The sequence below is a fragment of the Biomphalaria glabrata genome, chromosome 7, assembly GCF_947242115.1.
Source record: "Biomphalaria glabrata chromosome 7, xgBioGlab47.1, whole genome shotgun sequence".
Lineage (NCBI taxonomy): Eukaryota > Metazoa > Mollusca > Gastropoda > Planorbidae > Biomphalaria > Biomphalaria glabrata.
This window is the reverse complement of record NC_074717.1, coordinates 5,712,127-5,724,375: the sequence shown is the minus strand read 5'-3', so window position 1 is coordinate 5,724,375 and position 12,249 is coordinate 5,712,127. Positions and strand designations below refer to the sequence as shown.

Below are 12,249 nucleotides of genomic sequence, written 5' to 3'. Positions count from 1 at the left end.
GCATTGATATAACACCAGAACCGCTATTTTAAAACTAAAGATAGATTCAACTGTGGGTATTTGTATGTTGACTTCAGTCTGTTTTATAAAGCAGTGAGATATTCTTTAACGGTGTGTTGTGATTGGAACTACACCGTGCTGACACGGTAAGCATTTCTTGTGGTTATTATTGTGCTTTGATAAATAACTACAATCATTAATTTGATAAATACTACTGCAGTACTGTTTGTAATATATTCAAAAATATTTAACCTCATTTAGTCTGTTTGATCACTTATATAATAATGTTAAAATTGCAGTCTTTTCTGATAAAACAACTATTCAATAAATTAATCTATTTAAAAAGCTATTTAACTATGAAGAATTACGGTGGCTAAAAGTGAATTGAAAGGAAGGCTACAGTCTATCCATACATTTGTGTTAGTACTCAATAGTCTATATGTCTGGAGCGCGGTGGCCGAGTGTTTAAATGCTTGGCTTTCGAACCTGGGGTGCTGGGCTCGAATCTCGCTGGAGACTGGAATTTTGAACTTAGGGATATTTACGGCGCCCTTGAGTCCACCCATCTGATTTTAGCTGGGGAAAGTAAAGGTGGTTTGTTGTTGTACTTGTTAACCGTTAGTCAAAGAAACATCATCTAAAAAGCTAAAAAGATTCTAGAAATAAAAAATCACCCTTTGAGTCTGGATTTTGTGATTTTACCATCACAAGAGAGATACAAGACACCGATAGCAAAGACAAACAGACACAAAAACTCCCCTGGCAATCAAATCATTAAATAGAAACTATCTTATAAAAACCTTTTCGAATATAAATTATGAGTGAGTCTGGTGAGTCTGGTGTGAATGTATACTTTGGTTTTCTATAGTTATACTGTTTTGTTTGGTGTAATGCACATATTGTAAGACAAATTTCCTTATGATTAATAACGATTATTAATATTATTATTATTATCTGCCGCTACTAAGACCGCTTGGTCTGAATGGGGAACTCGCTTTAATCTATAGGCCTATTATATAACCACGTTGATTTAAAAATATCGATCTATAATGAATCAGACCTTAAGTCATTATAATAACAAAATACTTGTACAGTAGATCGTCGGGTATCCGGGTTAATAGGTAAAGGGGGCCAAGTAACATTTAAAAAGTCACAACAAAGCGACGTATTATAAATAAATAGTAACATAAATAAGTAACATACAATGATTATTTGATATCAGTTCTCCCTTTATTAATCATATCACTGTAAACAATCTCTGTTCTATTTACTTCTTGTAAAGTAGTAATGTTTCACTTTTGCAAGGAGTCTTTCCAGTGAGCTTCGCACACTCCATGTTCTAGCAACAGTCCTGCTAATGTCTACATAAGACGGTGCGCAAAATGTTCGCTTACGTTTATTTATTTCTTCAACTCCTTACTGAATACAAAGAAACACTGAAGTCAAGTGCGGGAATTCCCGCTGAAACCGTGTGCAAAATAAAAAAGACGCGAGCCAAATTTAATTTTAAGATGATTATATGCCACAAGAAATTATAACGGTCAAACCAAGGTTCTGACTTTGTGGCCAGTTAGGTAGTTACTTTTTCCAATATAAATAAACTGTCAAATTTCTAGGGAAATTGTTAGAGCCGTTTTCGAAATGCCAGTAAAGATTTAGCAAGCTGATGGGAGGAATTGTAAAAAAAAAATAGGCAAACTTTGTAATAGTTCAAAATGAAAACAAAATTGTAGGCTGTTATGTAAAGATATGAAAAAAAAAATACAATAGATTGTATTTATGAACCCTCGAATATGGAGTGGTATGTTAGCCTGGTACTATGTTTCCGGTAGGTGGATTTGTTTTTAAATATTAGAGTCGGTGAGTCCGGGTGTTGTGCATTGGTCTTGATTGTCCTTGGATAAATTATAATTAATTTACCCATTTCTTTTTTAAAAAATTGCGGCGCGGTTGCTGAGGCTTTAAGCGCTTAACTTTCAAACAGAGGATGCCGGGTTCGAATATTAGTAAAGACTGAGTTCTTTAGGACGCCTTTTGAGGCCACCCAGCTCTAATAGGTACCTGACATTAGTTGGGGAAAAGTAAAGGCGGTTGGTCGTTGTGATGGCCACATGACACCCTCGTTAACCGTGGGCCACAGAATCAGATGACTTTTATGTCATCTGCCCTATAGCTTGCAAGGTCTTGTTACATAGTTAACTTTCTTTTAAATTACTGTACCTAATGTTGCCATTATATATGTGACATGTATGCGTCATTAATTGTTTCGTCACTTAGTTTCAACTTTTCATATTTCATAATTTAGATATGAAGATCTAAATAATTTTTTTTTTCTTCTTTTGAAATACAGGATAAAAACTCAGTCCATTTCAATGCCAGAAGGGATGGTTGATCTGGTCAGCATTCAGCCGTAAGAATAGACGCCACACTGGATATGATTTGGACGTGACTTCTTTGGTGACTCTGCTGAGGGTATCTACCATCTCTTTCACGTAATCCTGTAAAGTTACTTAGCGACGACGTATCGTTCATATCAACATTTCAAAAGTAGAGTTTGTTCTCATTAGAGAGAGAGATATCACAGTGAGTATTTTGTTTTTATTTAGTAGAAGATTACATTGCCTAAAACACATACTTTATGATCACTAGCTTGTTCTCTGTTGAAGAAATATGTACGTAACGGTACACATGTGCCATACATACTAAACGAGTGAAGTCCTTGAAATTGGGATTCTTTCGAAAGGAAATGTCTTTAGTTTCTATGGAAGCCCCAAAATTCCGAGAAACATAACGCTAAATGTTTTTTTTTTTTTGGTGCATTTACCAGCTGACAAGCATGAATTCCAATTGTAAATGTTTTTATGTCCAACAATGTATAATTAGAACTGAACTAATCTATGTAAAAACTGAAGAGAACCATTTCACAGTGAGTGGTTAGGGTAGACTGGTTGTACTGCTACAGTCATGAAAAAAACTCCAAGTTACGACACATATGACTTTAACATTGTTCGAGTTAATATTCATATTAATTTTGATGTTCAAACTGAGAGCCCTGAATAGGACACAATAATTATGTCTATTATGTATTTAGAAATATTTGATAGAATGTTATATTTGAAATGTCTATATTGTAGTGTAGTATTGAGTGACATTTTGTTGACTTATTCTTGGAGTTAGGAAGTTTAAAACATATGTATGTTACCTGCATAGTGCGAAATACAGGCATTCTATAGGATGCCGAGTAGTTTTTAGGCTAAGTACGAAATGATTCTCCATTTCCTTTTATGCCTAGGCTTCAATAGAATGACTAGTTCTGCGTCAGGTAAAAGTTTGGAATGTCTTAATTAGAAATATATTTATAAATTAAATAAAAATAAGTGAAAATAACAACAACAATGAACATCAGGATTTCTCAAGACTAAAAAAAAACGTTGTAGGCCCATGTCTTCTTTACCCTAAGCTTAAAGCGATTTCAAGTTTCAAGTGATTACTTAATAATTCTTGACTACAATGAATTGTGTTTCTCTTTAAGAAAAGCTCGACCCTGGCAGTGCCAGAGAATGAATATCAGTTTTTGTTTTCTGTAATAATAATAAAGTACATACAATCTATTATTATAAAGTAAATTTGATGTGCATTTTTCTAAACTATTAAATCCACATCTAATGTAGACACAGACCTCTGTTTATTGTATCTTTGTAACAAAACGCCTATAAATTCTATATTGTAATATTTTCTCTTTCCAGTGAAGGAAAGATCATGAGCAGGGAACAAAGTAAAAATGGTCGGCCTGAAACCAGGGCTGTGAGCTTTGATGACACACAAGGCAGAAGAAGATCTGTGACTGGTGGAGGAAATACTCCCGTGTCTTTACCCTCGCGAAACGAGCTTACACCCCAGGACAACCGAGGCCGGAATTCAGATCCTGATGTTGCCAGACTTTCTAGAAGTTCTAGCCACCCAAAAGAAGACGTTGCGTCCAGCCGCAAGGGGTCTGTTATAAGTGGGGGAAATACCCCCTTAGCCCCAGTTCCAAAAGATGACCTTAGTCCTGAGGAAGTCATGAACTCTGACCCGGATCTTCCAAGACAATCTAGAAACAACGGTCGTGTTACCGGGGAGAGGATCGCCCCTCCTCAACCCAGAAACGTTAACCCTCCTCGGTTCGAGCCCAGACACAGCTCTCTCTCCCAGAGGTCCCCGTTGGTCAACTCAAGTTTCCTGGACGAGCACTTGATGATCTCCAACTCAAGGCTCGACAGTACCCTGCTCAGGATGTTTTCTCAGGAGCAGTACCCCAGAGGAGGCGCCCTCGCGACGCCTTCCATGGCCGGCGCCTACCAGTCGGATGATATCAGCATGGCGCCCGTGATGTGGAGGGTCCATCCTATGGATCCCATCCATAAAGAAACACTGGAACGTGAAATGAGCTACATAGCAGACAATGTCTATCCTATGGATATTTTGGGAGACCTGTGTCGGAGTAATGTTCTCACCAACACAGATTACAAACAGTTGAACAGGTAGGACTGAAGTGTTTTTTTTTTTAAAGGGAAACTCCGATGGTTTTTCAAATTTGAGTTATTGGACAAATTTAAATACTGCGTAAAAAGTTGTAATAGTAAACATTTTTTCCATTTTTTATTTAAATGATTAGAAACATTTATATTTAATAAATTAGACAGTTAATTCTTGAAATCTCAAAAAAAAAAAAAAAAACGGGGTTCTTTGATATTTTGTTTTTAGGTTAGGCATACGTCACTTCCCTCAACAATACTGAAAGGGAAACTAGATTTGACGAATCGTATCGCTTCATTCTTACAGTGGCTGTTAGGCTGTAAGTCTTAGTGGCGGCCTAGTCAAGCGCTATGGTACAGTTATATATAGATAGATAGATTTAAAAGCATGAGGACAACCAACTCTAGAAAAAAAAGTAACATTTTCATCTCAGCCCCTCCCTGTCCCAAGAAGTAAATAGATCGCAGGTCTGACTGATTCGACCACAAACTGGTCAGTGGAAGGCTAGTCTAGACTACGTGTAGTCAGTCATGACAAGACAACCAAGCGATAGTGTTTGTGGTGTGTTGAGTGGTCAGGCGAGAAGATACACACTGCCGTGGTTAGTCAAGCATGTAAATCTCCCTTTAACACGCATTTTGTTTCTTTGCTTACAAGATCTAGATCTAACTGCATAGACGAAGATATATTTCTTTTACGAGAATGTAAACGTTACTGTAATGGTTTTCCGTTATACAGTAAGTCGATAAATTAAATTAATAGACATGTGTGACGTCACATAGAAACCCGGTGAAAGTCTGACCGTTTTGGATGCGCAGGAAAATTACGTCAGAAAAATATCAATTCCTAAGTTATTATTGCAAATAAAAACAAAATAATAATATATTCATTATCTGTAAATCAAAACACATATTATATCAAAAAATGTCAAAACCATCGGAGTTTCCCTTTAACCTCTAGTTGTAAAGTAAAAAGTAAAGTATAGTCCCCCTTTCAGACCTTGTGGTCTATAGTGCAGATGATGTAAAGGTCTTCTGTTTCTGTGGTCCACAGTTAACGAGGGTGTCATGTGACCAGCACAGCAACCAACCGCTTTTACTTTCCCCCAACTAATGTCAGCCATTAGAGCTGGGTGGACTCAGAGCGTCCTAAAGATCCCAAAATTAAAAATCACAGTCTTCCACCAGTCTTCCAAAGCCTCTAGTTGACTCACATTATTTTATAATAGAGATATAAACTTGAGATTTGCATCCATGCCTGATAACTATTAATCATCTTCTTTTTCGAAGTAACGTCTGTATTGTATAAGATATTAATGACTGCCTGGTCGTGCGGTTTGCGCGCTGGACTGTCGTTTGAATTTATCGATGGTCCAGGGTTCAAACCCTGCCCGCTCACATCCCCCGTCGTCCTGCTGGAGGTTTGGACTAGGAAGTAAACTATCTTCAACTCTGAAGGAACATCCGAAACATGTAAAACATTTTACAAACTTTTGTTTTTCTCTTTCGGTGTTTATGGTGTATGGAAGTAATAGCAGCTCCCCGTGGCCTCGGTGGAAAAGTCTTAAAGAGAAGCCCTATCAACGTCGCAGAAATACTTACTGACGTAGCTCCCTAACACTCCAGGAGAGAGAGGGCGGGCGGTACTTTTGTCTTATGAACGCTATAAAAGAGGCGATTCAAGACTTCCTCCATCCATTTGAGTAAACTAGAGGAGGGAAACAATCCGCAGCAACACCCTGTCCTTCCTTTACATAGCGGTTAATTTGTCTAAAAAAAAAATTTTAAAAAATGTAACCCCCCTTATTACGTTTCCACACGCTTTTTCGCGCCACTTTTCATTCTCAGATCAAGTAAAAATTCTGCATAATTATTCGTAGTCGATAACGATACACGAATCAATCCCAAAATAAATCAATCATTTAGTACTAATATATTAATTTGTTTTAGATAGCAGAAAGGGAGATAAAGTTTATTTGTTTTTGCTTTTTGGAAAGTATTCTTTTTTTCCTTATGCCTGTTAAGTTTTTTTCACTTCACTGAGATGTTAGATTTTTAAAAGAGGAGGCAACTCAATAAATAGTTAGCTTTTTGGTGTATAAGGTGGTCCGATGATAGCAAAAAAAAATTCTATAGCACCCAGCCTTTTACAAGTTTTATTCCCTTTTTTAGTATTGTGGAATTAAAATTTAAAGCGCCTTCGCTTCCACATATAACCAAACCCTTCATTCCTCCTACCGTGTTTTTATGTCTTAAAGAGATGTCTTTTGGGTGTAAACTGGATCTTGAAAATCAAAATGTAAATACAGGCATAAGAATGAAAACTGGCCTAATTGGACTGACAGCAATGTCATTTTTGTTTCAACATATCATGTCGTAAAACAAAGTTATCGCCCATGTTCATTTCTACTTGTTTGTGTGAACAATGTTGCACAATAGTTCCGTTTAGAATAGATTTAAAGCTCGCATATTTTTGGGTTACCAATTTAAAAGAGGTAGGAATATTGGCTATTGATTTTACTGTGAAAAGTAGGCTTTGCGAGGTCATTGGAGATTCCTATCTAAGGCAGATAACTCTAAATAGCTTTTTTTTTTTTTTTGCTGTATTCGGTGTAAAGAATATAAAATGTACTGATAAGCTATGAATGGAAAAAGTATTACCATAGCTTTTTTTCTCTCTCAATTTTTTAGCACTGTAAAATCACATTTCTAAGCTGCGTCTCTTGTAAATCTATAGGGCAGATGATGTAAAGGTCATCTGTATCTGTGGCCCACAGTTAACGAGGGTGTCGTGAGGCCAGCACAACGATCTACCAGCTTTTTCATTTTCTCTAACTAATGTCAGGTACCCATTAGAGCTGGGTGGATCCTGAAATAAAAACTCCCAGTCTTCACCAGGATTTAAACCCGGGAGCCCCGGTTCGAAAGTCAAGCATTTTACCTCTAAGTGGAAAATAGTTTTTAACAAATCAAAAAGCAATTGCTATTTTCGGTTATAAATTGCTCGGGTAGTTTTGAAATTTTGTATTCATATTTTTTCTTCTGTGACAGAATTGAAGGTCAAGGCGATAGAGCTGTGACCAGGCTTATGGTCAAGACGTTACAGAGACGAGGTCAGAATGCCTACCCGGCTTTTCTCCAAGTCTTGCAGTCCCGGGGGTATCTGAGCATTTGCGAGAGGCTCCTAGAGTCTGAGCGTTCATTAAAGTTTGGCATGAGGTCAGAACGGCCTCTGACTGACTGGGTAAGTGAACACCATCCTTTACAATAGCATCCAAAAATACACCTACTCATTAATTAGAGTCTTTTGGTCTGCAAGGTTTTTTTTTCTTCTGTCATCTCGTTCCATGATGGCACTATGAAGGAAGGAGCACTTATGCAAATTCATCCTAGCTAATGGAATAGGAAATTAGCCTTTAACTTTTTTGTGTCTCTCTGAGTATTATTTTTAAGTTATTTTCATTAGTAAGTAATGTTTCAGTGTTTTATTTATGACCAATTTGCTATTGGTCTCCCAGTCCTGGAAAGTACTTCTTTTAACCCTTTAAACGCGTGTGGTAGTTTAGCTTCTAAACATCAGAATTGCGATTTCCTTTATATATGTACTCAGTGTAAAACAGCTCAGCACTTTAAGGGTTAAGCTGCAGTATGCTCAAATCTCATTCTTGGACGCAACCACAACTAAGCTAAGGTCTGAATTCTAACCTGAGCCACCTTTGATAAATAGCCTAGAGCTCGCTACCGCTCTAACGCACAACTTTTTCAATCTATTTTACTCTTGAAAATTGTGTTTTAGAAAAGGTGACTGCATTGATTTTTAAAGTATTAAACATAACGTTTGACATTTGGAAAGAACATTTCATTTATTGAACAATTTCAATATCTTTTATAGAATATCGCACTTTGGTCCCAAATAAAACTATGTTACTAATTTTGTGCTTGAGCTCCTTATTGAAACTGTCAGACAGAGTTGAGCCTTGCGCTCTTCGAACTCTAGACCAGCAAAAGTGAACAAGAGCTCCCTCTCACCGGTCTGAATGAGAACAGTGTACACTGTTCTGTCTGGCGGGGGGGGGGGGTCAGATTCGCGGCAAGAGTCGCGTACACCGGGAAGCCAGCCATTTTCCTTTTCTATAATAGGCTAACCGTGCAGCACACGCCATTTATGTAACGCCCCTTAAGGAACGGCGTCAGGATTGTTGACAAGGTTGTGGGAGCTTTTTTTTTACAACTCCGCTCAGTGCAATGAGGATGCTCTCGCACGCCATAGGCACCCACACGATAGTCTTATTTTGCTACCCTTTGACCTAATCGTTTCCTCCTACGATCGTTTCCACCCGGGCGCCATTATGAGGCAGTGTAGCATGTCCGGGGGGTATAGTTTCTAGAAAAAGCGAAAGCACTTCCAGATACAAAATTTAAAGTCTCGCCTGCTAACAAGTCTCATCTGCTAACAAGTCTCGTCTGCTAACACGTCTCGTCTGCTCACATGTCTCGTCAGCTAACAAGTCTCGTCTGCTAACAAGTCTCGTCTGCTCTCAAGTCGCGTCTGATCACAAGTCTCGTCTGCTCACATGTCTCGTCAGCTAACAAGTCTCGTCTGCTAACAAGTCTCGTCTGCTCACATGTCTCGTCAGCTAACAAGTCTCGTCTGCTCTCAAGTCTCGTCTGCTCACATGTCTCGTCAGCTAACATGTCTCGTCAGCTAACAAGTCTCGTCTGCTAACAAGTCTCGTCTGCCAAAACAGGTTTCATTTGCTCTCAGATTAAGACTAAATCCAATCAATCACTGATTAAAAAGAAAAAACATACATTTAATAAGTAAACTTTTTTTTTTCAGGAGAGTCTCAGCAGGACAACGCCAAGTTCTTTCCAGACATTGCCTACATTCAGGAAAAGACAATCTCCGTTGACATCAGACTACAACAACTACCCTCTGCACAGCTCCTTACCACTAAGTCTATTCTCAGCCGGGTATAACTCCTCTTTGTCCCACCCGATTCCTTTGACTATTCCATTGTCTCCCCCTGATTACCCGTTAGTGACCAATCAAGGGATGAATTTTAGTGGACGATTATCCCCCTTGATTCAAGAGCCCGCCAAGTTGAATCACATAGAAAGACAGCTAGACACTCTGAAAGATGAGCTGAAATATTTACACGAGGACATGCATGACTTGAAATCAGCTTTACGGCAAGGCAAGTGCATTAGTTGACCTAATTAGAGATTTTTAGTTATGGCGGAAAACTATATATAGCTATGCTAAGCAAAGAAATAAATTGCATTATTTTGATTACAACTGGCCCCACATCTCAAATAGCTTAGGGCCTTATCAATTCTAAATCCGGTCTTGGTGAGTTGATTAGGCTATAGCTGATAAGGCCGCATGGGTGAAGATGATAATGTCGCAAGCGTGGAGGTAACATGTCATATAGGTGGATCTAATAGTATCACATGGGTGGAACTGACTATGTCACATGGGTAGAGCTAAAAATATCATATGGATGGAGCTAACATGTCATATAGGTGGAGCTAATAGTATCACATGGATGGAGCTGACTATGTCACAAGGGTAGAGCTAAGAATATCATATGGGTGGAGCTGATAGTATTACATGGGTGGAGCTAAAAAAATATCACATGGGTGGAGCTAACATGTCATATAGGTGGAGCTAATAGTATCACATGGATGGAGCTGACAATGTTACATGGGTAGAGCTAAAAACATCATATGGGTGGAGCTAACATGTCATATAGGTGGAGCTAATAGTATCACATGAATGGAGCTGACTATGTCACAAGGGTATAGCTAAGAATATCATATGGGTGAAGCTGATGGTATTACATGGGTGGAGCTAAAAAAATATCTCATGGGTGGAGCTAATAATATCACATGGGGGAGCTAATTACACCACCTGGGTGGATCTAATAATGTCTCACATGGGCTCATGGGCTAGGCTTATAATTTCAAAGGGGTGTAACTTATAATAACAAAAGGGAGAAGATGATAAAAAGGGAAGTGTATTATTTCTCTTGTTTCCTGATAAGCTTACTATGCAGCAGGTGTTAAACCACTGAATGGTAATAATTCGATTAATTTTGCTACACAAAATTTGATTAGCCTAAATATATATCAGCTTTTTTGAATATAAAATCGCGCCAAATTCTAACCTTGACACTTGGTACTTCAGGAAACAGAGACAGACTCACCGACGATATCAAACGCCCCGAGCGCCCCAGTGACTCCACTCCTCCGGATCAGTCTGTTAAAGAGCAGCATCCCAATCCCCCTCAGCGAACAGTTTCACCCAAGCAGGAGCACATCATCAACACCCCAGCGCCCGGCGACCACGAGCAGCCGGGGCCAGAAGAGATGACAGTGATGCTGAGCCCTGAGCAGCTGAAAGCTTACAAGGTGATCGAGGCGCAGCAGCTCAATAGGCATCTCAGAGACTTGCAGGAGGAGGTCAAGGCTCTTCACGATGACGTCACGGCACTCTCGACCTCCAGGTCTATCAAAGGTATTTAACTAAAAGCTGTTTTTTTTTCTTCACAAAGCTTTTATCAACTCACTCTGTTTGTCTGTCTGAGAAAAAGTTTGTACACGTTATTTCTCACACACACAATCTCGGAGAAAGCTGAAATTTTGCGCAATTATTTCTTTTACTTGACAACACAAGAATAAAAAAAATGTGTTGTCAGGTGTGAGAGAAATAACTTGTGCAAACTTTTTACCATACAGACAAACAGACAAGAGTGAGTTGATATAAGCTTTGTAACAAAATGATTTCTTTTGTGGAATCAAATCACACAAAATATTCTACCAAAAAAACCATCATGAACTTCAAACGGGTCATTCATCATGTAAGACTAAAACTGGCAAGTGTCAGTAGTTTAATATACCTTGGAGCAATCGTTTCAGATGTGGTCACCAAACCTGAACTAATGGCCAGAATTGCTCAGTCCACAGCTGCACATGCAAGACTCGAAACAACATGAAAATAGAAAGGCACTAACATCAGACTGACGCGCTTCTTGGTCATGTCCACGTTCTTGTATGATTGGGAGTCTTGGACGCTGACTGCAGAGCTAGAGAGGAGGATCATAGCAATGAAATAGAGATGCTATAGAAGGATCTTAGGCATCACACACAAAGATGGCATCACAAACGAGAAGACTAAAAAGAGCATCACAAAAGCAATTAGGCATCTCAATGACCATAAAAACACTGTAAAAAAACACCTTAAAATGTATGGCACTCGTGGCTAGCAAAGACCCTCCTTCAGGGCACAGTACCAGGAAAAAGAAAAAGAGGCAGACGGATAAAGGAACAGTCAGTACTGGGTTTACCTATAGGCAAAATAAGCTTATAGCTAAGCTAACATTATTTCAAGGATATTTTCAATCATTAAACAATAATTAAAAACTGTTTTAAGTTGATTACAAGCGGCTCAAACAGCTTAGGGCCTTATCTACTTTACATTCACACCTGAGAAGAGTCATTGAAAGAGATTCTATTCAAGGCAAAAGAGAGAGATGGAGAAAGGCGGTCGATTGGCTACTGATCAGAAACGTCGCAGCATGTGAACTATTTAGACCAATAGATCTTTGACACGTCACAGGTCTGACGTCACGACTCACGACATGCCTACGTGCTATTGGTCCTTACCAGTGAGTAAAGGGATTATGGGGCGACTTTTTATTCGGAGGTTCAACCACTCAAACTCACTCAG

The 12,249-nt window shown here is 38.7% G+C and overlaps 1 protein-coding gene across 2 annotated transcripts in view; it reads left to right on the top strand.

The window, feature by feature from the left end:
* LOC106069631 (uncharacterized) overlaps positions 1-12,249 on the top strand; it is a 31,582-nt gene continuing 19,333 nt past the window's right edge. For both annotated transcript variants that reach the window (XM_056035247.1, XM_056035246.1), the window contains exons 1-6: positions 1-146; positions 2,351-2,583; positions 3,747-4,523; positions 7,569-7,761; positions 9,358-9,715; positions 10,708-11,037. In XM_056035247.1, coding sequence (XP_055891222.1) covers positions 3,760-4,523; positions 7,569-7,761; positions 9,358-9,715; positions 10,708-11,037 — 1,645 coding nt within the window. In that variant the 5' untranslated portion in view covers positions 1-146; positions 2,351-2,583; positions 3,747-3,759. The remainder of the gene's footprint in view (positions 147-2,350; positions 2,584-3,746; positions 4,524-7,568; positions 7,762-9,357; positions 9,716-10,707; positions 11,038-12,249) is intronic.